The 25,842-nt window shown below is 45.7% G+C and overlaps 1 protein-coding gene across 5 annotated transcripts in view; it reads left to right on the forward strand.

Annotated features, from left to right (window-relative positions):
• The first annotated feature begins 1,408 nt into the window (after nt 1-1,408).
• Nucleotides 1,409-25,842, forward strand: part of sbf1 (SET binding factor 1) — a 57,159-nt gene continuing 32,725 nt past the window's right edge. For 3 of the 5 annotated variants that reach the window (XM_005935344.3, XM_005935346.3, XM_005935345.3), the window contains exons 1-6: nt 1,409-1,670; nt 18,845-18,930; nt 20,749-20,886; nt 20,963-21,091; nt 21,904-22,014; nt 22,779-22,856. In XM_005935344.3, the coding sequence (XP_005935406.1) occupies nt 1,616-1,670; nt 18,845-18,930; nt 20,749-20,886; nt 20,963-21,091; nt 21,904-22,014; nt 22,779-22,856 (597 nt within the window). In that variant the 5' untranslated portion in view covers nt 1,409-1,615. The remainder of the gene's footprint in view (nt 1,671-18,844; nt 18,931-20,748; nt 20,887-20,962; nt 21,092-21,903; nt 22,015-22,778; nt 22,857-25,842) is intronic. The other 2 variants (XM_005935347.3, XM_005935348.3) reach the window with 2 other exon arrangements.

A 25,842-nucleotide genomic window follows, 5' to 3' on the forward strand; every position in this document is an offset into this window, starting at 1 on the left:
ACCGACTGTCTGGTGTTATTTAGTTCCCTCCCGAGCCATCGGGGCCTGAACACGGGGCCTCTGAGGATGTGCTGGGTCATCTGGGATTGCAGGCACCACTGAGGAACTTGGAGCCAGTGTGAATGATGATCTTCGTCATGATAACTGAGCAGTTTTTACAGTTTGGGAATATCATCCTGCCAGGTGAGGCCATGAATGTGTTCCCCATCATAAAATGTTATTTGGAGGAAAAGTGACAGACACAAAGCGCTTTAAAAATGAGTGCTGTAAAACAAACACTGCACAAATGGAAGGAGGCCCAGGCTGTGGTGATGTCATGCTATCTGCTTAAACCACTAAGAAGCCTCGCTGCTGCGTTCCGGACTCGCCGGAGGTGAGAGCGAGCCAGAAAAGAGGAAGTCGCAGCAGTTCAGACTGATGTGGGGGAAATGTTGTAGAACAAACCCATCCAGGTGTTACTTGCTGTTGCATCCATAACACAGGAGAACAAATGAGGGTCCCTGGAATGATTCACAGAAATCGATTTTGAGGCGAGCTCCAGCCTCTTGTCATTACTTTAAGGGTTAATTTTCAGCATGATGAAACATGAGTAAAACAGACAAAGTTACTGTCTTTTTAAGTTGAAATTTCCTCTTTTTCTCCATGACTGACGACAATTCAGATGAAACACAAACAGGAAATTTTGAGAAAGAAGGCAATAGGTCTGGAAGATCATCATTCAGGCCGATCATTTTCAAAACGAGGGTGCCTGCTTTTCATTTCAAACGTGTGTTCATCACACGCGTCATTATGTTTGCTCTAACCTAATCTTTGCATACGACATCTCTGTAGTGTCTGCACGGTCAAGCAAAGGAACAGTTTGAGGTGCTCCAGTAGTCTGCACCTGTGATGTTGGGATCTGAAGATGGAGGATGAAAAACAATCTGCCACAGTAATCATGTGTTTACTTTGTCGCAGCAGAAGTGGACCTCACTCACTTAAAACAATTGTTTTCATTACTGACTAATCAATAAAAACGGTATTTTTTGTATTAATATGACGCTTTATCTCAGAGTGTGCCCCTCTAATTCAAACATCCAGTGAACATAAAAACACTCAGCTAAAAATAAATAAATAAATCATTTTTAAAAAGAACCACTCTTCCTAGCTTCTGTGGTGAATCTGCGTCTTAGTTGAAATGCTTGGGCTTCCTTTAAGGAGGACTGCGTTTGGCTGTTCGCTTCAGGAAAGGCAGCTCCACTACATTTCTGTGGGTCCTCTTTCTTTCAGGGCACTGAAAATCCGTCGCCACCTTTCACCCCTTTAGCGCCGGCACTGTCGAAACTTCTTTGAGTTTATTATAGGTTTTGGTCAGACTGTTGGCCCCTGAGCTGGTTTGGCTCCCCACATGGGACATTCCTGTCGAGCAGCCCCTCCCTGGAAGTCTCTCAGTGCGCAGACTCGCGGCTCTCCGCTGTCAGGGCAAGGCAGACTGACAGTATGGCGGCGGGGTGCAGCTGGAAGGATGCTACTGTCGCCCGTGATGTGTCTGTCGCCGGCAGGATGTGAATGGACTATTGACGGCACAAAGAGCAGAGGATTTAGCGCTAAAGGCCTGTCGCCGTGAGCCTCCAAGATGGCCAGGCTCGCCGACTACTTTGTTGTGGTCGGTTACGACCTAGAGAAGCGAGGTGGGTGTTTGAGTTAGCCAGCCCTGCTAGCTTTAACGGCGTATTATTAGCTTTGGGCAAACAGGAGGAGGGGAGGGAGGCGGGGACGGGCCAGGCCCCCGTTCACAACTAACCGACTTGGGCGCTGTCATTTGGCTGCTAGCCTCAACTTTAGACCGGGGCGCGCAGGCCTCACGGGATTAGTGTAGTTGAATGCGAGGCTGTCAGCCGGTGTGTCACATTTGTGACTGTAGGGGAAGCTGCTTGGAGAACTCCATTACAACCGCCAACTTCCAATGGCGTTTTAGCTTAGGAAACCGAGCTGCCTCACTCCGGTGACAGAAAACTTGGGCTAACTTCATTTGCTAAGAGCTAACGTTAGAAGGACTAGCTTTGAGGGGCTTTCAGTTTGGTCGGTGAGACCTGAGACGGATTTATTCACCCGCATCTTGCCCGGTCTCTCTCATTTGCAAGCCTTAGAAGTGGCGTTTTGGGAAAATGACTTGTTTCAGGGGTAGCTTAACACAGGATGTGACAGCGATTAGTCAGTGTTGTTGTGGCTGCAGGGTCCTGAATAGCCACGCTGCGTTGACGTCCACCTGGACTTGATCAAATCACTTTAAAAGTACAAATCGATGCTTCTTCCTGCCGCAGTTGCTTATTGTTTTCTTTGTGTGTGTTTTGTCTGGATTAACCTAGATGGCTTTGCCCCCCTCTTGAGCCCCCTCGGACCGGAGCTGTGTTCCCTCGCGTTGCTGGGACGGGGTTTGGACCGTTATCCGAGCCCCCCTCCCTTCAGCCTGAGCCTTGGCCTAGATCTGTGCCGTATAATGGCCCGTTTAATCATGAAATATTCAGCTCGCCTATCCAACGGAAGCGTGCAACTTGTAACGCGGTTGTCTTTTATTTAGAGTGATTTTTTTCTTTTGCTTATGATTTATTCAGAAGAGGCAAATTTGTAACACGACGAGGCCCTCGTGGCTAAAAGCAGGCTCTGGACTGGCTTTTATCGTGATGCTGGGGTGGCCTACATCCCCTTTTCTGACACATGAATGCATTTATTGCGTCTTGTATGTTTCTTTCAGAAGGGGGGAATACAGGATGTTATAACGTGGACGCTGCAAGCGCTGCAGAAACTCCCCTTCCTGTGCTACAGTGCTTGAATGCATTGCAGAGCAGAACATGCCAGTAAAAAGCATCTGGGAAGCAGACATTAAAGCCACGGTGGCTTAATGGATCAAACGCTCCGTGCCTCATAAAAGCCAAACACTTTGAGGGTGATGATGATTTTTGGTGTGGCTACACTAACGTTGCCTTTCTAGAGGCTGAAGGCGTTGTTGTTGTGGTGAACGTCCTCATTTGCAACAAGGACGGTTTTTGCCTTCATCCACGTGCTTGGTGGGTCCATCTTCTTCTAGTTTCTTCTGGTTCCAAATGCAAAGCTTCCATTATTGTTTATTTGGAGATTTCTGACTTTACATGTGTTTATGCAGGATTACTTTGCTTTCTACCAATGCTGCAGCTACAGTGTGCTGGCACTGACTGTAAAGAAAACACTTGGCTTCGCATCAACAATGAAAGGTCCTCGAGTATAAGAATACCAGGAATCCTGCAGTACAGTGGCGTTTCCTCCTGTGTCTAAATATTTCATGCATCCTGTCTACGTGTGTGTGTGCTTATGTTAGTTGGGTGGTTGCTGCTTGTCACTCAGTTAGTGGAATGCTTTGCAAGCGTGGGCACTGACAGGTTGTCGGGGCTGACATCATCGCTGCTCATCTGCCTCTTAGAGGAACCATGTGGGTGTTTACAAACACGACGTCCATCTGTCAGATTTTTTGTGTCTCTTTGCTGACTTTTAAACGGATGCGAACTCAGAGGGAAAACCTTGAACCTTTGTTTATCCGGGAACTGTTCTGCTCTGCTAAGATGCCGCCTTAGACAATCTGTGGAGCCCTACTTAGAGCCAAGATGGCTGCCTGCGGCTTGGGAAGAGTTCGCAGTTGCCCCGAGGTGTGGTGGCCCTAGAGAGGGTCTCTTGAAAAACTCAGCATGTCACAGTGTTTTGACAGCGGTGTGCCGAGTTGGCGACCAATTGGATTCACAGTCTGAGGCCCAAACAGGAAGTTCAGGCGAAGAAGTCCAGAGGGAGACTTATGTTTAGAGTGAGAATCCATATTGTCCCCCAGTGCGTGTCTGAAAACCAGGAAAGAGGCGTGTTTGGTTTGAGGCTCTGCGAGTTGGTCTCATTCAAGACTCACAAACACACAGGCTCTATTGTAGTTGGTCTGTGTGCCTCTGGCGCTCCGTTTGAGGGTGTTGGTCATTGTGGCGGCCCTAAACAGAATGTAGGATGGCTGTTTTGAGGCTGCAGTGACAGCTCTGGTAGCCAGCCTCCTTTTATGCACAAAAACATCTCCACAGCTTGCAGTCAAGTAAGGAGGACACGGAGAGGGGCACAGAGGGGATGACCGAGCATGAATCGGGCTTGTGTGTGTCATGGTGTCGCTGTCGTAGTGGAGTTGTGACACTGCTAACAGGACGTCAGTGGCATCAATCAGTGTGCTGTGACTCTTGACCGGACAGATTTGTAGCAGTGATTGTGGTGGAGATTGGGTTTAAAGTTCCATGTTTCACCTCTGGCACCACTTTTGTTGCCACGGCTCAGACTTGAACGAATGACTGAGACTGAAGCATTATTTAGCTGTAGCAACGATGAACTTCACGTAAGTGATTAAGAGCGTAATTGTGAAACTAGCTCCAGTATGATTCCACGTAGAAAACAATTTCTGTAAAGAAAGAACAAAAGTGTGTTTGGTTTCAGTGCTGAAGCTTGTGAATCTCATTGGCAGCAGAGCTGTGACAGAGCTCGGATCACTTCCTCTTCACACACCGCGTGCATACAGCGTGTCTCCGAGACGTGTTAGGGTTGGACCGTGCGATGATACTCGATGTGAAGTTGCAGATTTTTGATAGAGCATTTACACTGTACACACACAATCAGGATGTATTTTACAAATCACTCGGCAGCACTGCTTTATAGTCATATCTGATTTTTATATGAATGTCTGCAAAGCATTTAAAGCTGCGGTCAGTTGTTTTTTAGGTTATTTGACAGAAAAATGAATATTGTACTCATAAATATACATTTACTACATCTTGGAACAACCTGATGTATTGTTATAAACTTAGAGTTGGTACATTAAAGATAAATAGAAGTGAGCAGCGGTTTGTGGAAGGCACCACATTGTCCCAGCATCGTGAATACGGCGGCTGAGATAGATGTCACCGTTCCACCTCCTCGTGTGGTGGGTGGAGCTAAAGACAGACGAGAACAGAACACGTTCTTGTGCTGTGAAAGCAAATTTCACATTCAACATGTGATCAGGCGTCTCCTTCACCAAAGAAGCAAAAACCAACAAAACGTCATAGTCTTCCTCCTCATCTCAAGCATCATCATCAGATCAAAAGTCAGGCCTCCAACACAGGAAAATGTGCATGAACATGCTCATTTATTCCTGATATTGTCTGCACATTAGACATGTGACCTTCCCGTCTACCGACAGCTAACGAGCCGGCTAAACAGCGGCAACAGTTGGTTACAAGTTAACAGTCTTGGTCTCGTGTGTTCTAAAATCCACACCTGCTCTCTGGTTGCATTCTCACATTGGATGAGCTTATTTGCAAAGTGCCAAACAGTATTCGACTTCAAAGAAAGTTTTACGGATGCCAGTAAACGGCTAACGGTGGCAAAACCAGCAGCTGCGGACAACAGGCTCTACTCACTACAGATGAGCAGCAGCCAGAGTTATTTGTCCTACAGCAGCCACCGTATCTAGGATAATAGTAGGTTTTACCTGTGACACCCTCTCTTAATCTGCACGATGTTATCATCTGTCCACCTGCTTGCCTTTACGTTGTCTTGGGAAATTTCTTCAAATTTGGCACAAGTGTTCACCTGATTAGAAGTTGGTGTGACCCCACCACAAAGCGGTTTGGCCATTACTCAAAACTCACTCTAATAATGATGAAGTCCAACACAAATGTCTAAAAGTATTACTTGTGAGATTTTATATCCTAAAGGTGGTGTGTTAGAAAGTTGTACAGAAAGCTTTGGTGTTGGTACCAATAACATTTCAGAAGACTTGATACCATATCTCACATGCATCAGTCTTTGTCGTGTTTTTATTTAAAATATTTTCTATAACAATCAAATAAGAACGCACATCTTCTGTACCCACGTTCTTGTAGAAATATAGGAACATGTATGTGCTGGCATCATCTGGTACGAACATATCTTGTGACCTTGCCAGTTTGAATGGTTGGAGTATCCAAGCTGTAACTCTGTGGTGCTTACAGGCGCGTTCAGAACTGAGTGAGCAAATGCAAGGACAGATTTACGTGATGCTTCATAAGGCTCAGGGGCAAATAAAAACATTTCATATTGCAAGTGAGATGAAGCGAGGGGGCTTGGGGAGGATAGAGGAGTGTGTGTGACGCTGCCAGCAGTGCCTGCCTGTGGGCAACCACTTCCTCCATCGCTCCAGAGCAGCAGCCTTTCAGGCCCTCCAGAAATAGCCCACACAATCTGCCTTTCATAGGGGGGACAGAGTGACGCTGGGTCACAGCCGTGGTTGTGGTGAACTGCAGCTTTGTGTGTGTTTGTGCGTGTGTGCATGCAACTTTTATTACCATGGCAACGTTTACCCGCATGTGGTCTGCTGGTTGTGAAGAACAGTTTTGGCGTGCCGACTAGTAAAAATGTGGATATTTGAAACCCCTGTCCTGTTCTGTCCGAGCTGCTGCAGGGGGGCAGTACCTGGATAGGCTGCCAGCACACAGGGAAAGACCACCTTTGAAACGATAATGGTGACCCACAGTCTGAGTTAGTAGTGGCAGCATTTGGGCTCAATTGAAAGTTTTCCCAGTTTTGGTCGAGTTGACTGATTATAAATATAGAGTGATTTTTATTGCTTGCTGTTTTCAGTGATGGCTGCCGTGATGCTGAGTGTTGTGAGAGTCATACATGCTCAGCTTCAGGTGTGTCCTCACTGGGACTCGAGTCGAGTCAACCCATTTGCCATTTTTTCTTTGATTAGTGTAGGATTATTTCAATAACTGTTAACACATGGTTTTAGATATGACACGTCGACATCATCAATTATGGCGACGAGTCATTGCAGCCCTAGTTTAGGTGAGGATGGTGCTGGGATAGAGTGCAGGATGCAGCACACATGACACGTGGATTAAGTTGGCCAAGTTAGTACTGTTGCTATTCTCATGGTGGTTCAGTAGAAGAACATGCAATAACCTAACTGTAATCGGTGACTCTGATTGGCCGTAGGTCTCGCTGTGTTGCCTTGTGCTGCATACAGCAGTCTGTCTGCTTTTCTGAATGCTTGTTATTCATGAGGGAGACGATGGCCCCAGGGCCCCCAGTGTGTGTGTGTGTGTGCTGGGTGTGTGTGTGCTGGGTGTGTGTGTGCTGGGTGTGTGTGTGTTGGGGGGCTATGGATACCTCCCTCCTCATGCTTTGATGGTTTCCCTGGAATTTTGAGAATTTCGCTGTCCCCTCACAGGACAAAGGCTGAGTCAGTGCCGCTCACAGTTAGCCCGTCAGAGCTCAAGGGAGCAATCGTTGCAAACCCTGCGGGGTGATTCCAGCGTGTCCGGAGCACGTCTGATTTAAAGATGAGATGGGGGTTGTTAGGATTACCAGTGCTGGCTGCGTGCAGCTAGCTGCCTGTTGTGGTAACCACACCACTATGTATGTAAGAGGATGATGATCATTTTAATCTTCTACATTTTTTAAAAGAAACTAATACCATTGGTGAAATGTGTGCGTAATATAAAATCTGTGAAAGCAACAACATTAAGCTGGCACTGTGCAGACGTCCTGCTATTAGTGCTTTGTGCAGTCATTTGTTGTTGTTCTTCCTGCAGTAAGAACTACTGAAACTTGACCAGTGGTAGAAGATTAAGTCTCATCTCTATTAACATGGACTCCAGATCAAATCTGCCCCTCAGTTACCCACTGTGCTTGTGCTAATCTCATACGAGGCCTGTGATTGGTTTGAATATACAGATTAGAGGTCGCGTGCCCCACCCAGTCTGTGCCTGGCTGCTCTCTCCTCCCCCAGAACAACATCGCTGAAACTTATTGACGTAATGCTTTAGGTACATTCGTGGTTAACAGTTAGCAGGCTTAGAAGTATGATAGAAATGTCACATCATGTCATGTAGCTTTGAAGAAACATTTACTGCATGTCTTCCTGTAAAACAGACCTGCTCTTCTTTTAATTAAAATGTTACATAATGCAGTAGATGGACGTGTTTGTGAAACATCAATGAATTAATCCGTGAAAATTTCAGACACAGAAAAAGTCATGAGAATGAGCCTTTATAAAACTCTGTATAATAGACTCAGAGTGGCTTAGTGAAACTACATATTGGACCAATAATTAGGTTAATCAATTGAATTCACATCATGTATTTGTGTGGATTAAAGTTGGAGCTTGCAGCTGTGATATGAACGCACTCTTCTTCGGTCAGACGTGGCAGACTCAGATGTGCAGGACAATTCTGGGTCTGTGTTTGTGATGCTCAGCTAATGGGACGTGCACCTGTGCACTCCCAGGAAAATATCCGTTTGTTTCATTATCTTTTTGTGAGGAGGGAGGAGCTGGCACATGTTTGTAGGGAAGGGCTAGCTGTGCTAATGAACCCATGTGTCAGGGTGGTGCTGTGCACAGGTCAGCTGTTATGTTTTGCCCCAACTTGTCACAGTAAACTGGCTGAAACAGCTCTGAACCATGACAGAGCCTCCGCCATGTTTTACACATGGCTGCAGAAACTCCCCCTGTGACCTCTTCATACATACTGACAACACTTTGAACCAGAACACTTCAGACGTGGACTCGTCACTCTGATGATCTGGTTTTCAGTCCAGTTCTGGTGCCGTTTGGTCAGCCTGTGCCTTGAGAATGGCTTCTTGACAGACTCTTTCCTGTTGAACGCGTTTCTGCCGAGTCTTCAGGGATCACTGTATGGATCTGTCAGCTTTCTTTGCCCTCTTGTTTCTGAAGGCTGTCACTTTCAGATACTGTTTGTCTGCTGTAGGCCTGAAAGTCTTCATTTGTTCTCTCGAGTCCAGTTTCTGTAGACCAAACACTTGGTTCATGCTTTCAGTTAAATGTCTTTTTATTGGTTGAATGATTCATGCGTTATTGTTAGCTGGTGTAACAAACAAGCAAAATGTTAGAGTCCAAGGACTAAAACGTAAAATATAAAGAAATGAGGGGTGCCTGATAACCTCTGCAGTGTGCTGGGGGCTGTCCCGACAGAGCTGTCTGCCTTCACTGTCTCGTAGTCTGGTTCCTGTTTGGTTATGAGACACGTAGTTGTTTCTTGGCTGTTGGTTGCCCAAGTAACCAGATGTCATGTCCGTTACGTGTGTGTAGGTGATTAATGCCACGGAAGTTAGTGTGACATAGGAGACTGCAGCGGGAGAAAAGACAAATGAAATGATTAAAGGGATTTAATGCATTTCTGAGTAAAGACAGAGGTGTGGGTGCCAGGAGATAAGGCGCAATAGCACACATCTATTGAGTCAAGTTTCCTGTTGCCGTGCTCAGGGGGAGAACACGGAAGCAGAATCTACATCGTGTTCGCCGGGACCATATTTCCTCTATGTAATGATGTGATGAAGAATCTGCTTTTATTAATTAACGCGTCTTTACTCTGTGCTTGTTGCCATTAGGTTTCCCAAAGCATTGAAATCCTGATGAAGCTCTTACACCCTCATTGCCCACCATGCCCCACGTCCTCCTTATAGGTGTGTGTGTGTGTGTGTGTGTGTGTGTGTGTGTGTGTGTGTGTCAATTTTCAGAGAACTTGCTACAAATTTTTAAGAAGTTTCTCCACCGTGTTTAAAAGAACTGCGACAGGGGAAGTTGAGTTTCTTTATGAGGTGGTTGGTTGATGGAGAGCATACAGTACCAACTACTACTCATCACAGCCGTGTACTGCTGCTGAATGGTTTTCAGCTATACAAATACAGAATTTAAGGACCAGTAAAGATATTTCATGTGAAATCTAAATCCACTGTGTCGGATCACTGTTTGCATGTAGCACATAAGCTGTGGTTGTTAATAATAACATGGTTTTCTGAGGTTACACACAGCTCCACTGCATGCAGTGCTTTGTTCAGATTGGTGCACCTGTTCAGGAGGACAAGTCTTTTAGTGTTTTGTGATTTCAAAAGTATTTTAGAGCTACATTTTAATGTCTGCTTAGCTAATGAGATATCATTAAATATGGCAGTCACCAAAAGCCCTTTTCGACTCGTGCCTACTCAGCTACTCAGCTCAACCCTGTTTGGTGGTTAGGGTTTTCCATCAGGTGGTAATAACTGCTACCTGCTGCTTTTTAAAATATTATATGTGGTGTCCCTGTCACATTGCGCGGGACCTTTGGCCATGGTACTCTATTGTAATGGAAAACATCTAAAACTGACTCGAGCCGAGTACTGATAATGAAAAGCACAGACCTAAGTGTTAAAGCTCAGGATATGAAAGATCATAGTTCAGAACTGAGAGTTCAGTTGATTGAAATGAGTGATGCTGTCAGGCGTGCTGTACAGCAGCGGTCCCCAACCTTTTTCTGCCACGGACCGGTTCATATCTGACAGTACTGTCACGGACCGGCCTTTAAGGTGTCGGGGATAATGCAACAAAACAAAACCAGTACCAGCATCAAAGACGATTTATTCATTACACACGGGGAAAGACCCAGGGAAACGGAGTTGACGATAAAACCCTGAAAACCACACACCCGAGCCTCAACTCTCGCGGCCCGGGACCAAACGACTCACGGACCGGTACCGGTCCATGGCCCGGGGCTGGGGACCGCTGCTTTACATCACAGAAAAAATGTCTTCCAGGGTTACAGGCAGAGTCAGGAGGTCGGTTTATGTGTCAAAGCCCCAGAAACGCTGGCAACACTGACAGTTTCAAACAGTTGTGTTTTTGTTTGTTCTGCTGCTCTAGCAGAGGAGCGTGCACAAAGGTAGAAGATGCACTGCTGTCTCCTCTATGCTGGGCCAATCAGTGTCGAGCAAAACCACAGTGAGGTTACCAACGTGCTGCTCTGTGAGGTTTCTTTGAGGGATTTGCTTGATCGGGATTGGAATCCACAGATTCTCGTCTTATGTGAAATGATTTTAAGCCGTATAAAGTCTATTTTGAGCCGCACATATATATTAGAGATGGACCGATACGTAATATCGGCCCATCTCTAATATATATCTGAATGAAAACACTAATTCTGTGTTGTCTTATGCTGTTTCTGAACATGATGTGAATGAGTAACAGGCTGACGGTGTTTGTCTGAAAGTGTCGAGTGGAAGTTGAATGGTGGGTGGATTTGATTCAGAGAGACTGGGGAGTAGATGGCCTGTGTTGTGGGAGCCTTGGCTTTTTTCCCGTGCTCTTCAATGTGTTTGGCAGCAGAGGACAGCTGGAAACAACATGTAGCTCCAAACATGAACGTGAGAAGAAATTAAGCTCATGTTATCAATCATCAGCCTTGTGACGTGTTAGATCTGAAGCAAGTGGCATCCTACAGCTGAAAGTTTGGTCGCTCTGCTGGGCCTCTCTGTGAGGCCGTTTCCTCTCCTGGAAAGCCCTTTCTTTTTGTTTGGAGCTTTGGAGGGGGGGAGCTTTTTGCAGGAAGGATGTGAGTTTGCTGAAGAGCTTTTGCACAAAGAAAACGTCCCACATTGTCTCCAGGGCGACGGCGTTTGCCAGATGGACCCTTTTTTTCTGTGTTTGATTCTTAAAAGGCGTCTTTGCTCATCCAGTCCGGTTTGAACAGGGATTGTCTTATTTGAGGGTATCGTGTTATCCAACACCAAACTGAGAGACACTGCTGAATGTCAAGTGTTTCTTATTAATGTGCTGAGCGGCTGTATGGATTTCAGGCACGGTGAACCATACTGTGTACCCACGAGGAGCCAGTGTGCTTTACATCACGCACAGAAACACTGTCCTGGATGAGTATATTTGACAAATGGCACGAGTGAGCGATGGTGTGTAAGCTGGGCGGACAGCAGAAAGAGCAGGACCGAGGGTGTGGTGATGATGAAGTCATAGCTTTTCACCACGAAGGCCTCAGTTCTGCTTTGGAGATGTTATCTGAACAAAGATGCAGTCATGCAAGCTGAGAATATGTTAATGATGTGTGCATTTGCAACTGCATCATCTCGGCATTATCGATGTTTTCCACACAGATTCTGTGAAGAAGAGAAGATTGTGTCTGTAATGGGTTGAGTGCACAAATGAAAGGAAGCAAGCTCATGTTTTATGAAATGAATTAGTGAACACTCCCTTTTAAAATGCTCAACACGACTACCTCGTGTAGTTGTTAAGTGCTTTGTGACTGTAGAAATTCTTATCTTGTGGAAGTGCTCCAATTCCATCCTTTCAGATTGAGCTTGGCCCACAGCGCATCAACCAGCTCTCTGTCTGCAGCAGTTGTGCCTGGTGGCAAAGGCTCTCCATCCAAACAAAGACTCTTTGGCCATCTGCTGTCAAAGATGGTGAAGAAAGACTGGAAATGTAGCTGAATGATATCCAGGACCACAAAATTCACCTTGCTGGGGCAAAGAAGCTCGTAAGGGCTCGGGTAGATCACTTGTCGCACTGAAACTTCCAGAATAGGAAAGTGAGGGAGTGTTCACTTGTAACTTGATCTTTGATTGCTAAATAAATAACAGCTGCTGTTAAACGGCTGGGAAACATTGGACATGTTGTAGCAGTTAAAACGTGAGATGCCAGAAAAACAGTTGCAGTGCATGTAAACGTCCTCCCCGGGTCTCGTTCGGTGGTGACGTTGCTTCGGACCAGCCTACATAGTTACAAATCTGCACACACACCAGACTCTGTGGTCCTGACTGCTGTCACCGTAGAAACGGCCTGATGTCGTGTCACTGTGGTTTGGAAGCTTGCGAGAAGCTGCGGTCTGCTTCAGCAGCAAGAGCGTGACACACAGACGGCTACACACAGTCATACATGTGAGGAGTCATCGCTTAACTGTGGCGCACACATTGACCCACCTCCTCCCCTCTCCTGCCCTTCACCTTGTTGTGTTTCTACCATTTTTTGGTAACCTTTGCATGACCTGCTCATCTTCATGTGTTGTTGATCACAGTGGGTTGTGGCTCCAATTGTACCTGTGGGATAAAGTAGTATAGCTCAAAGCTGAATGAGAAACCTGATTGATTAGATGGGGAAGAGTTAGTTGGACATGTCTCTGTCACTGTAAAAGCATAACTGTTGTCACACTCTGATTGATGAGGTGGATGTCTAAACTGAAACACAGTACAGTGCAGCCGTTAGCACTGTGGTCGGCTGGTTTTAAACCAGTTCGTTTGGAGGGGTTCCTTTTGTTGTTTGAGGTGTTTGAAGTCGGTGTGGCTTGTGACCTCTCATTCTCTTTGACATGTTTACAACGTTCCAGGCCTTTGTGTGTATGAGCTTGACCATCTTACAAGATTGATTTAGCATGTGATCGGAGCAGTTGTGCAGATTATATCGGTAGGTTAATAATTAACAGCCCTGTGCACACTTTCCTTGTTCACATGAACTAAGACCGTGAGCGACTGTTCGAGAGGTTATCACTGTGATTTAATTAGAACAACACAACCTGAACACATCTTGGAGGTGTGACTACTTCTGTCAGCTGGAGCAGGGCGATATGACCAAAAATATTTATCACGATATACATTTGAAAATTTGCGATAACGACATAACTGACGATATAATTGACACTAGACAAAATACTTTACAACTCCTCAACTTTATCAGTGCAAAAAACCCATCAATGTATTTTCACTTAAACAAGCAGCTGTTTTATGTTCATTAAAGTTATATAAAATTAACAGTGCAAATGCAAACTCCTCGCTGACAGTTTAACCAAAAGGCGTTTCCAGTGGAAACTGGCCGACATGTCCTCAGCATAACCATGTATAACATCCACAGAACTTAAAAAGAGGTTATACACACACAGTACGTAACATTATGTTGAAGCACAGCACGTATCACTCCGCGAGGCTCCGCCTACGACAGCCGTGATGCTCCGACAATCCATCAAGTGCGGGTTCGTAGCTTAGCAAAGTCGTACTGAAACATGTGACAGATTTTCGAGCGCCGTGCACATAAAATCGTTTCGAGGTCAGTAAACACAACCAGAGTTCATACATAAGGCACACGGGGTTATAAGGGGCTCTGTCGACTTTCAGAAAAATCAAAGGATTGATTTTAAGTGCGCCGTATTTTCCAAATAACGACGGCCCGCTCTGAACCAGTTCTGGTTCATCGTTTCATTCAACCATCCGCTTTCACTCTTCTCATTCTGCATCGCCGCCATGCTTTTTCCGCCATGTGCGTATGTAAACAAAGGCACTGCGCATGCACGTTTTACCAATATTCTATCGCCATATTTCATTTTCTTATCGTTGGCAACATTATACCGGTATTACCGTGAACGGTATGATATGGCCCAGCCCTACTGTCAGCAGAAGACGGCTCTGCTGCGAGTGGACATGAAAAATAGCGTTAAAGTGGCAGAGATACGAGGTGCTTCACTTCAGAAGTGCTAGAACCACAGTATAACCAGGATGCTGACGTTTGGTTAGGTCTTTAGCTCTGACATAAAGTGAGCTGTATCCAAATGGCCACGTGTAACTTATCAGTTTTTCAGCTACTTTTGAGATTTTGGAGATTCAGGAACTGCACCGTGATGCTACCCCTAAAATGTTGGCCACGTTGTCGTCTCTTAAGATGAAATGTACGTTATTATCCTTGACAGGAAAATGTGACTTGGTCAGCAGTGAAACTTAACTAGCACCATCTTGGCCTGCAGCTGGCAACAGCACATCTTCTTTGCTCTGCTGCCTAAGTGAGCTTGACGTAGCATGAACCACTTTTCCAGTTGGTGCAGTTCTGGTTAGACTGGCCCTCAACCTCAAGCACATCTTTACAGCAGAACAAGGACTAGTGTTGTAGTTGATGGACGAAATTGTGGAGTACCCTGTGTAACTCTGGAGCCAGTCTTTGAATGTTATTAAGGGCGTGGTCAGCTAGACAGGAAGTAGAAAATTGGGCCAAGCTGGTGCTAGCTGGTTGGCAGCAGCTGATCTTTCAAAATAAAAACCAGCTGATTGTCGGAGCCTGTGTGTGTGAAGGACACTGATCCCAGAAACATGCTGTTTTAAAACACGGACCAGGACATGTTAGAACCTGGTTATAATGAAAAACCTGAGAATGGCCAAGGATGAAAAGCCTCAGTGCAAATAATCCATATCCATTCACTAACCTGCTGTTGTGTAACAACAGGTCAGGCTGATAGCTGGATGTCATCTGCTCGCAAGGCCGCTCTACTCGATGCACATTCCTGTCACGCCGCTCAGACTGAGAGGCAGCTCTTTGAAACAGCTCTGTATGCTCATGCCTGCTGTCGGCTGCTGCTGCTTGAACCACTGCAGCCTTTGCTGAGCTCTGGCTGCTTTAAATTGTGTGTTGATGTTTGCTTTATGGGATGTATGACTGGGGGCTAATCAGCTAAGGACCCATTAGCGATTCGTTTTAATTGCAAAGTGATTGTTGAAAGCGAGCCATGAGCCACATGCTAATGCTATGCTAACAAAACAGAATGTAATTGTGAATCACATTTGTTATTATCAGGTTAGCATTTTCTGATATAATGAAGCTGTGCGGTTTCAGGTTGCACCTCAGTGACATGCAGCTTATGGTTTCAGTGCAGAATCACGTCCAGCATGAGTTTAAAATAAAGAGTTTAATCTTCACGATGGTTCACGTAGTGCTGGCTTTGAATTGCTGCATTTGCTAATATGGGTGTGTCACTCATGTTAACACACTGTACCAGGTGAAGGACTGCCACATGTATATTTAATGTCACAGTATACTGGCCCAGCTGATTGTCGGTCTAACTGTGCTGGCTTGGATGTGGAAACGAGACACATGCTGTTACAGTGCGTCCTGTTAGGACAAAGCTGTTTTGGAGGTGACAGCCCGGGCTGTGGCCTACCTGCAGACCATCATGCAGGCTATGCACGGCTTCATTTGACCAAAGCAAAGCAGTACGGACTTCCCTGCCTGTGCAGCAGTTTCTGTTTCAGAAGACAAAGCTTGTTTCTTATGTTGTCGTGGACTTCATGGAGCAGCAAAGTGTCTCCCAACAAACTGAACTTCTCTGCAATGATACAGAACAGAATCCCTGCAGGAGCTGGAAAAATAGACTTCATGATGGGAAGTTTGATCGAAGCAGCATGTTCCACCTAGGGTTACAGGATTATTTCAAGCTTTACAACTGTACTTCTCCAGTATACCAATGTAGGTATAACGTGTGTATATGTAGACATTAGAACAGGCACTATGATGACTTTTACAGACTCTGATCGCTGCCAGCTGCAAAACCTGTTTCGCTTTCCTTTTGATGCATCATTTACTTATAAATATCAGCATTGTAACATGATTAGATCCTCTTTCCTATTGTGAGAACAATGAGAATTGTTTTAATGTTGAATATGATGCATGTAGAGCCAGCCAACAGCTGAATTCAGGTTGTATTAATGAACTTGTGAACTTGCTCTGGTGTGTACGTCAGGCTAGAAAAGTTTGTGTGTGAGCTGCACTCAACGTGCCGTCCCTGTAAGAGCTGAAGACTTTTTAGATGTATTTAGTTTCACTTCATCATCGGACCGTTGGATCTGCACTTTGAACTTTGAGCTTTTATTCCACACAGCTGTGTTTGAAGCAGACAACTTGTAGTTGTCTTCCTGAGATGGTCTCTTGAGTTTTTTCCTTTCTGAGCCCTGATCTGTGGGCACGTCTGTCATCCTAACCTACCAGTCGTAACTTTCTGACGGAGTGAAGTCATACATTTCAAAATAACCTTCGGTAGCCCCTCCCACCCCCAAAATCCCCATGAACAGGTTTGGTCAAATGCTCGTAGACTGACTCGTCACATTTACATTTGCACCCGTCTCCTTAGTTTGATGTGCTTCTATCAGCTCTGACGGTGATTTTACGTAGGAGTTGTCAGTTGTGATCCAGCAGATAGTACAGAGGTGTTACTGTAGCTCGGGGCTTGTTGTGGCCTTTTACCCTCATGCCTGCTGCAGCTGTCTGTTGACAGACTTACACCTATGCTTTCACTTGTGGGGGCCTGTGGATTAGGCTTTAGACAGACTGTGTCTTAGGCACAGTCATGTTCTCTGACTTCTTTCATATATTGTACTCGTGCAACTTCGAGTAGGGCGTTTAGGGTATAGCACTTAATGAAAGCAAACACTGTTAAAGTCCTTTAGAACAAGAAGTAAATAGATCAGTGACACAGAACTATTCACATTTGAACACTGTCACTGAGAATGATGGATGCAGGCACACATTACAGCCCAGTTCGTACTGGGAGCCAGTTTTTAGTCAGATACTGTGATATTAAGATGTGAGTATACTTTATCCTTTCTAGCTTCCATCGCACAAACCTGCACCACAGTGTGTTTATGCTTGCTTGTTCTTCAACCACACACAGAGGAACTGATTTGCTCATTGCACGTCACTCATGAGCGTTCCACACTCTCGCTGGTAGTGGCTTCAGTTATTTTGCCCCTAATCACTTGAAGTCTGCAAATATAATTTCCTTTTTACAGCCTCTGCTCGCTGCTGCCAATCGTAGTAAAGCTGTGAACACAGTCTTGCTCCTCCTTCTTTGGCGTGACTGTCAGTAACACAGTCAGGGTGCTAACGGTCGACTCTGCTGGGCAGCCTGTGTAAATGACCACAGGAGTCTTTTTCTTTGTTTGATGTTAAACTTGCTATAATGCATCTCTAGCCACATGTTATTAGAATCGTTTGGGAGAAACTGAACAGCTCTGCAGACAAACGGACAGCATGAAGAGACGGTGACGCTGGCTCTGACCTGGTCAGTGCAGCAGTGGGGGTCCTGTTGTCAGTTAGAGGCCATAGGTGTATCGCTGGCTCAGTTTATCAGTTTTGGCTCTGCAGATTTGATACGTGGAGTCAAAGTGTTGTAACATAGAGCCTGAAATGATCATAACAACCTCGTAACTCGTCCTCCGTCTCATTTCTGCTGGGTCTTTGTTTTTGTGGGACTCTTTGCTTATTGTTTGCGTTCCACACATGCCTTTTGTTTACATGTCCATATGCTTTATATCAGCTGATCAAAAAGAAGTTTGTGGTGACAAAGTAAGTGATAGTTGTTGTGTGTAGCTTCCCTCTCCAGCAGTGGGGTCAGCATCAGCTCTCTAAGGACATGTTATTTTTGGCACAGTGTGGGAATGAGGGGCACTCGTGTTAAAGTGAAAGGAAACGAAGCCGTCATCTTTGACAGCCCCGCCCCACAGCGTCCACGTAACACTCGTGTACAGGCGACAGAATGAATTCCCCTGTGTTTTGGGAGCTGGCCTACTTTCTGTTTTTGTATCGTCTGTACTTCTGGTTTAGTTTCTCAGTAAAGGCCCACAGGCTCTGTTGTTTGCTCTGAGACACATTTGCTACATAATGTTTTAGGCTTGTCTAATGCTGGTGAGCACCTCTTCTTTATTTAGCGTTATATTGTTGTGTTCTGTATATCAATCCTTTGTACTGGGTGGGTTGAGTGTATTCTCTCTGCGGATGAATGCCGCCATTAAGCAGCCTTCTGGGCTTCAGCTGGACCTAGGCTGAAAGACGGGCTTGTGGTGGTTACATAAGTCCGCCATTGTTGTGTCATTGTGCCGCTGTGATGAGCCAGGCCCTGACCAACAAAGGAAATGGCCTCATTAGCCAGCAGCAAACAAGCATTTTAACACATCTCACTAATGTTTAGCAGGCACACGTGAACCATTTAAAGGACAGGCCTGACAATAAGCTCGTGAATACAGCTGGAATCATTAGAACTGTTCATTTACAGTCACACATGGTTTTTACACATGAGCTTGCTGATCACACAACTTTGGCTTCATCAGGTAGCTTCCAGGTTTGCATTAAGGCAAAAACAACTACATGAGTACTTCACTCATTCAGGTCTAAGAGGACTGTTGGTAGAAACAAGCAGACAACAGCTAGCTGTAAGGAACGTACTCAGACCTCTGGATTTGTCTCTCTGTCTCTGCACAGTGGAAGGTGAAGGTCAAGGTCGCATTCTCCAGCGGTTTCCTGAGAAAGACTGGGAGGACAGCCCATTCCCACAAGGCGTAGAGCTGGTAAGTCATGTAGCTGTGATACTGCTTATTTCGTTGTCATGCATAGGTGAGCATGTGCAGAAACTGTGGAGGACTGACCTTCACTGCAGTGCTGTTGATGCTCATATTGACCCTGTCCATGTCAGCCTGACCTCACGTATCCACACACGTGTCTGTCCTGTTCATTTAAAGTAGTTAGCTACTGACGTGAAACCCTCAGTGCTTACAGTGACTTTCACTCCTATGCATATGTTCTAGCTTATGATTAGATATTCTGCATAAAGGCTGGACGTTAGGTTGAAATGATGTACTGAATCTAGGGCTGCTCGATTATGGCAAAAATGATAATCACGATTATTTGACAATATTTATTTAACAATAACAATGTATTGAATAAAGACTTTAAAAAATAATATAAATAGTGTGCAAATACTGATAACAGTGCAAATGTTTGCAATATAAGAAACAAATGAAAAATGTAAACATCTGTGTTTAGTGAGCTTTGCAGTGTTGCTCTGTGGTGCAGCTACTGTAGCAAAGTTTACACACTGTGTCTACTTGATCCACGTCTGACTGAACCCATAATGTTTCCACACCACTGAAGCTTTTTACCTCTCTTTTAAACCAACGGCCGTCACTCTCCTCTCCAAATAACTTCTGCTTAGCTTTCCGAGCTTCCCTCGGGTCCTCTTCATTGTTGTGACACGTGTTCGAAATGCAGAGAGGTGCGCTCGATTTGCCACACGGAGCAGCGTGAGAGTAAAGCACGAGGGAGGGGCTAATAATCGGCTCAGTCATTTTTAATGATCGTTGAAAGCCCAGATCGTAATCGAGATTAAAATTCGATTAATTGAGCAGCCCTAACTGAATCTATAACAAACTGCAGAGCCATTGTGAAATATTCACATCCTGTCATCGGATCAGTTGATAGCGTCTGAATCTAGGTCTGTTGTCTGGCCTGAGCAGTCAGTGTGGTTAAAGGGGTCGGCGAGTTAAAAGCGTATCTGCGCTGTGATTCAGAAACGGACGACGACAAAAACTAAAAATGCTACATGAACGGCTTTAATTAGACTGGAGGTCCATGTTTACATCAGGCTTACGTCAGCTAACTGACAGCAGCAAGAATGACAAAGACAAACCCTGTAAATATTGATTCTGTGTCAACACTGGCAGAATCGACGGCTCCAGTTATGTTTCTTGTTTTACAAGTCAAGATTTAAATGTTACACACTATAACCGATTGTCTTGAAATCGGAAACTGATTTCAAGACAGTTTGAAACTGATTTACTAATAATAACACACACATTTTATATAGAGCTTTTCAGGACCCCTCAAAGCGCTTTACAATGCCACTGTTCATTCCCTCTCACATTCACACACTGGTGGAGGCAGCTACAGGTGTAGCTACAGGTGTAGCCACAGCTGCCCTGGGGCAGGCTGACAGAGGCGAGGCTGCCATATCGCGCCATCGGCCCCTCTGGCCAACACCAGTAGGCAGCAGGTGAAGTGTCTCGCCCAAGGACACAACGACCGAGACTGTCCGAGCCGGGGCTCGAACCGGCAACCTTCCGATTACAAGACTAACACCCAACTCTTGAGCCACCATCGCCACCATCGGCCTGTATATCACTGTCATATACGGAGCCGTCGCTCATGGCGAGCTGTGGTGCAGTTGAAGCCCAGCCCTGGATGAATCGAGGTGTTGTCCCACCATGTGATCTACTATTGTCTGATACGTTTGCTAATGTTTATCTTTCTCTTCTTCGCTGTGTCTTCACCTCTTGCCTCAATATTGCCACCACCTTCCCACCCCTCCTCCCCTCCTCCTTGCTCTTCAGTTCTGCCAACCCAGCGGTTGGCAGCTGGTTCCCGATCAGCTGCCTCCCTCCTTCTTCGTAGCGGTTTTGACTGACATCAACTCGGACCGTCACTATTGTGCCTGCTTCACCTTCTGGGAGGGCCTGGACAACCCCCAGGTGAGACGGTGTCAAATGATGATTCAACTGAAACTGAATAACTTAACGTGACAGTAATGTGTGACCCTGTGTTCAGCTGCAGAAGGCTGAGGCCAGCGAGGCGGACGAAGCAGATGAGGTGCTCTCCGTCGTCCAACCAGCTAAGATCTTTGCCCCCAAGAGCTTGGTGCTGGTGTCCCAGTTGGATCACACCGAGGTGTTCAGGGTACGGCTCACACAGCTTTTCCACATGTGACATTTATGTATGTAGATATGACACAACACAAGATGAACAACCTTCAATTAATATACGTTTTATTTAAAAGATGAGTGAATGTTGACAGAAGAAGGAACTAAGAAGCTGATTGGCTGGAGTTGGATTATGTGTGCAGGTTGATTCTGTTTGTGGGGGTTAGGGTTAGGTGGCGGTGTGTGCACACGGGTGTATCTACACATGCATGGACGTCCAACGTGAAAGAAACCGCACAGCTTTCTAAGTTATTAAATCATTCTCAAATCATCACAGTTTCAGAGCATTTTCTGTTGGACCGCCCGTGGTTTAAGACTTTACTGTGCAAAGTTTGGACATAGAAAATTGCTTTTTGTAGTATTTCTTTTTAAAAAGCCCCGACCGACCTTCAGTTCTGAAGTCTGGACATTAAAGTCTGGTAAAGACTAGAGGCTGACATTCTCTCTTACCATGAAACTGTAGTTTGGGACAGAGACATAAAAAGGCCCATATTTGAGCTCACAATAACAAAGCTGCACATTACCAAAGAGAACTTTCTGAGTGGTATTATCGTCGTCTTTCACAGGGATGCAAAACAAAACTGAATTTGTTGATTCTGATCATTTTCAAGCGTTGTTAGAGATTAGCTGCGACTTGAAGACAGACATGCTGACTCCAGACAAACACCTGACTGCACTGGAACCTGCGGCCTTGCTGTGTAAATGAGTCTGCAGCCGTCTGTGTGTGAAACCCTGCTGTGGCCTGGGTTTGCCGTTGACCCTTGACCTCTGTGTTTCTTGGTTGAACAGAACTGCCTGGGGCTGATCTACACCGTCCACGTAGATGGTCTGTCTGCGCCCTTGGAAACGGTTGTCGGGAATCTCCTCACTTGTGTCATCCCCATCGCTGGAGGCTCCCAGGTATAACTTCCTGTCTCTGTCACGTTGACGATGCAGCATGACCTGCCAGAGGTGATGATTTGAGTTGAGGGGTCATTTAAACCAGTGCTGTTTCTCCCTGACCGAGCAGGCTCTGTAAAATGTGTTAATGTCAGACTTTAAATGGCAGCTGATGCGTCGCTCAGCCAGCTGTGTGCATAGAAGCAAAGCTTTGCACAGCCTGCTAGTGTAGCTGCGTTTTCAGCATGAACATCCAGCGCTCTTTGTGTTTAAAGGGTCGAGTGTTGTCTAACCTGGTTGTGCATTTCTGTGGGTTTCTCTCATCTGTGGCTGAGCGCAGTTCTGCAGTGACACAGGCAGAAACACTGAAGACCTGTCGTGTTGAACAGCAGTAACAAAGTGTGTGGACGCATATGTGCACACACCTTTTTAACCAATCACAGATGAGCTGGAAATCTGCAGAAAACTCCAGCAGGTTAATAAACCCTGTATTTCACATATAAAAATGTCGTAATAACTTGTTCCTCATTTTACTTTTTAATTTCCCCTTCATTCATTGTTTTCATATTTTCTTTTGAGGTCATGTTTATTTTAATTCCACCACCTGGAAACTGTGATCTAATAATCTGTTTTTAAACACAGATGACTCGTGTCACCGTGCACGTACAGCAGGAAGTGTGTATTTTCTCTGAACTACACTAGCTGACACTTCCTGCTCCAGATGTTGTAACCCGTGTGTGTCATTTGTGTGCGCCCTACTGTACCCTGGTTCCTCTGTGTTACAGACAGATGAGGCCCCAGTTTGTAGTTTAGACAGAGTTCCTCAGGTCCTGGCCTGTGACTGGCTGCTGGCCTGTCTCCAGGTAACTTTCATGTTCTCCAAGCTTCACCAATCAGCAAGCAGCTCGATGTGATTGATTCTGTTCATCCAACAGGCCGCCATTGTTTCTGTTTTCTTTAAAGGAATCTTTCTTGCAGTCATTTCAAATCATTTGTGACTGATGGTGCTTCAGCTGACCTGGTTTTCTGTTTGTTTACATCATGTTCTTCATTTCAAGCGTCTTTTGTTTGCCATCAGCTTGATTTGCTGCAGCAGCGTTTAAAAGCACGGATTAGTTCCTCGTTCTTTCCCCGCCTCGGTGACACATGCACACGAACACCTTTACACACATTCAAGTTGCTGTGCAGTTCGTAGTTTGTTGCTTGGCGACCATATGGGATGGCAGATGGCTTCCTGTCGGGTAGCGCCGCGTCTGAATGAGAGAATCAGATTTAATCAGTATTAACACACATAAGACCCAAACAGTGAAGCTAGCCCACGTCTCCACTCACACTCATCAGTGCACGCGCGCTCCTTCATCACACAGAACACAGGAGAGTTTGCTGCTCTGCCAGCACGCACAAGCAGCGCTCGGAGGAGCGCAGGGCACCTGCACAAAGTAACTAAACGCTCGCCACAGACGACAAACCAACTGCAGCAACATGATGTGCATCAGAAGTATTCAGTCAGACACGCTGTAGCTTACGCACAGTTCACCTTTAGAGCACATTTCCATGTAGCACGTTATCAAACCCCTCTCCTGAGGTGCTGCGTAGATGAAGCACAAAGCTGTATTTATCTACCGTAATCTAAGCAGCATGCAGTAGCAGCCGCCTCTTTCTTTAGTGTGGTTGCTGGACTGGATCAGCCAGAGGGCCTCGTAGCTGCGCTCGATTATGTGTGATTATAACGTCACCTGGAGGCCGAGAACGATCCAAACTGGATCCCAGGTCTGACTGCGAGCTTGCAAGCAACACAAAGGGACAGCGGTGCAGTGTACAGGGTTAGGACCCTGTGTAGATACTTACCTAACCCTAACCTCCTCAGGAGTGGTCTTCACTCGGTCTTCCTTCACCAATGAAAGAACTTTGTGATGATCTGCTTCCGCTGTCTTTCGTAGTCTTCCCGCCCTCGTGATGTTGCTCAGCATTTGGTCTGGCACCAGAACGTAGGTTGTTTATTTGGCCGCTCCTGTGGCAGGGTTTTTGTTGCTGTTGTGTTTCTCTGCCTAAAGAGCCTCCTGCACCCAAGCTCTGTATCTGCTTCATTTATGAAATAATGAGGCCTCACCTGTTCATGAAACTGCTCGGCCAACTGTCCCAATACTTTGGATCCTTTTGAGCCAAAAAAATGGCTGCAATTCCTAAAGAGGTAATGCTTACCCTGGATTCAAAGCTGAAACCCTGCTGTAGTCCAACCACGCGCCCTGTAACAGATACTAACAGGCCTAAAGCTATATTAGGGCTGAGCGATGCATCCTCAGTTAGATCACAGTATTTCAGAAAATGATATTTATGAATAAATGAATGCCATTTTTCACCACACACACACACACACACACACACACACACACACACACACACACACACACACACACCACTTTTTAAGCAAGTGTATGACTCAGACAGGATCTTACAACAGCATAGATTCATCTGTAGCAACAGTTTACGCAGCTCTAATACTTTGAGCTCAGTATGACACGTGGTGTCTTGCAGAAGTGGAGCGTCAGCTTTTGATCAGCAACACTGCTCTTAGACAAGAATGAACGTCGTGCAGTCGTTCTGACCCAAGACCAGACTACAAGAACTTAGGCTGCGTTCACTCTGCAGGTCTTGATGCTCAATTCAGATTTTTTGATCAAATCCGATTTTTTTGTCTGCTCGTTCACACTACAAATAAAATGCGACAGCAAACGCGCTCTAGTGTGAACGCTCAAAGTGGCGCATGCACAAAAGAAGACGTCACACACAGACGTCTGTTTAGACCCAGACCAACAGTTTGACTGATGGCCCTTAATATGAGGACTTGTTTCCCAATTTTGCTTTAAGTTATAAAGTTATTGTGTTATTTACATTTGGCCTAATAATGATCCTTGTTGCTGCTTCAAAGGATAGTTACAGATTTCTGTCAGAATCTGCAGATTATACAGAACAAATAAAATGTTCACGTTTCTCCAACATTGTCTTCCCAGCAGTTTCACTGACATCTACACGGGATGGTCAGGAAGCGTTCGCGATGTCTTCTCCGGCGCTGATAATTGGCGTCTGTCTGTCAGTGATGTAAAAGATGGATTTAATGCGACGTGACCATCAAACAGCAGTCGCTTTGTAAAACATCAGATATGTGTCGGATTCAGGACCACATACGAAAGTGACCCAGGTCGGATTTGTGCCGTTCACACTGTCACACCATGATTGGATATGAGTCGCACAGGGTCAGAAAAGTCGCATTTGATGCGCTTTTGCCTGCAGTGTGAACATAGCCTTAGAGAGTCCCAGCAACTCAGTCCCACCTCCCACTGTATGTGCATGTGTGTGGCAGCGTTGGACCGTGTTTACTCTGACTTTACTGGAACAAGCAGACGGTTTTTCATTAGAGATTACAGGAACAGATCTGCCTCTGGAATTGCTTCATATGATTCCAGAAACAGGGAATTTTCTTGTTGACACTGTCCGTCATGCTGCCAAGGGTGATGCTGAAAGCAGACCTGCTGCAAGTCGTTCTGCTGGAGGTCATTGGCACTGTCTTGGCCGATCACACGAAGGTGCCGGCGTCTGCTGTTAGCGTGGCACGTAGTCGTGAACTGTTCTTTTCTTTTGGCTTTGTTTGTGTCGGGATCCTGCTGGAAGGTGATTTCAGTGCTGCGGTTTCCAGTTTTGGAATCAAAGTTCCCGAGTAGAGAGCCCAGCTGTTCACCAGGTCGCTCCACTGCTAGTCTGATAAGCCAAACGCAAACAGGCCTACTGCTGTGTGTGTGTGTGTGAGTGTGAGTGTGTGTGTCTGTGTGTGTGTGTGTGTGTGTGTGTGTG

The sequence above is a fragment of the Haplochromis burtoni genome, unplaced genomic scaffold (assembly GCF_018398535.1).
Source record: "Haplochromis burtoni strain Fernald_Lab_line unplaced genomic scaffold, NCSU_Asbu1 Contig_193, whole genome shotgun sequence".
Classification (NCBI taxonomy): Eukaryota; Metazoa; Chordata; class Actinopteri; order Cichliformes; family Cichlidae; genus Haplochromis; species Haplochromis burtoni.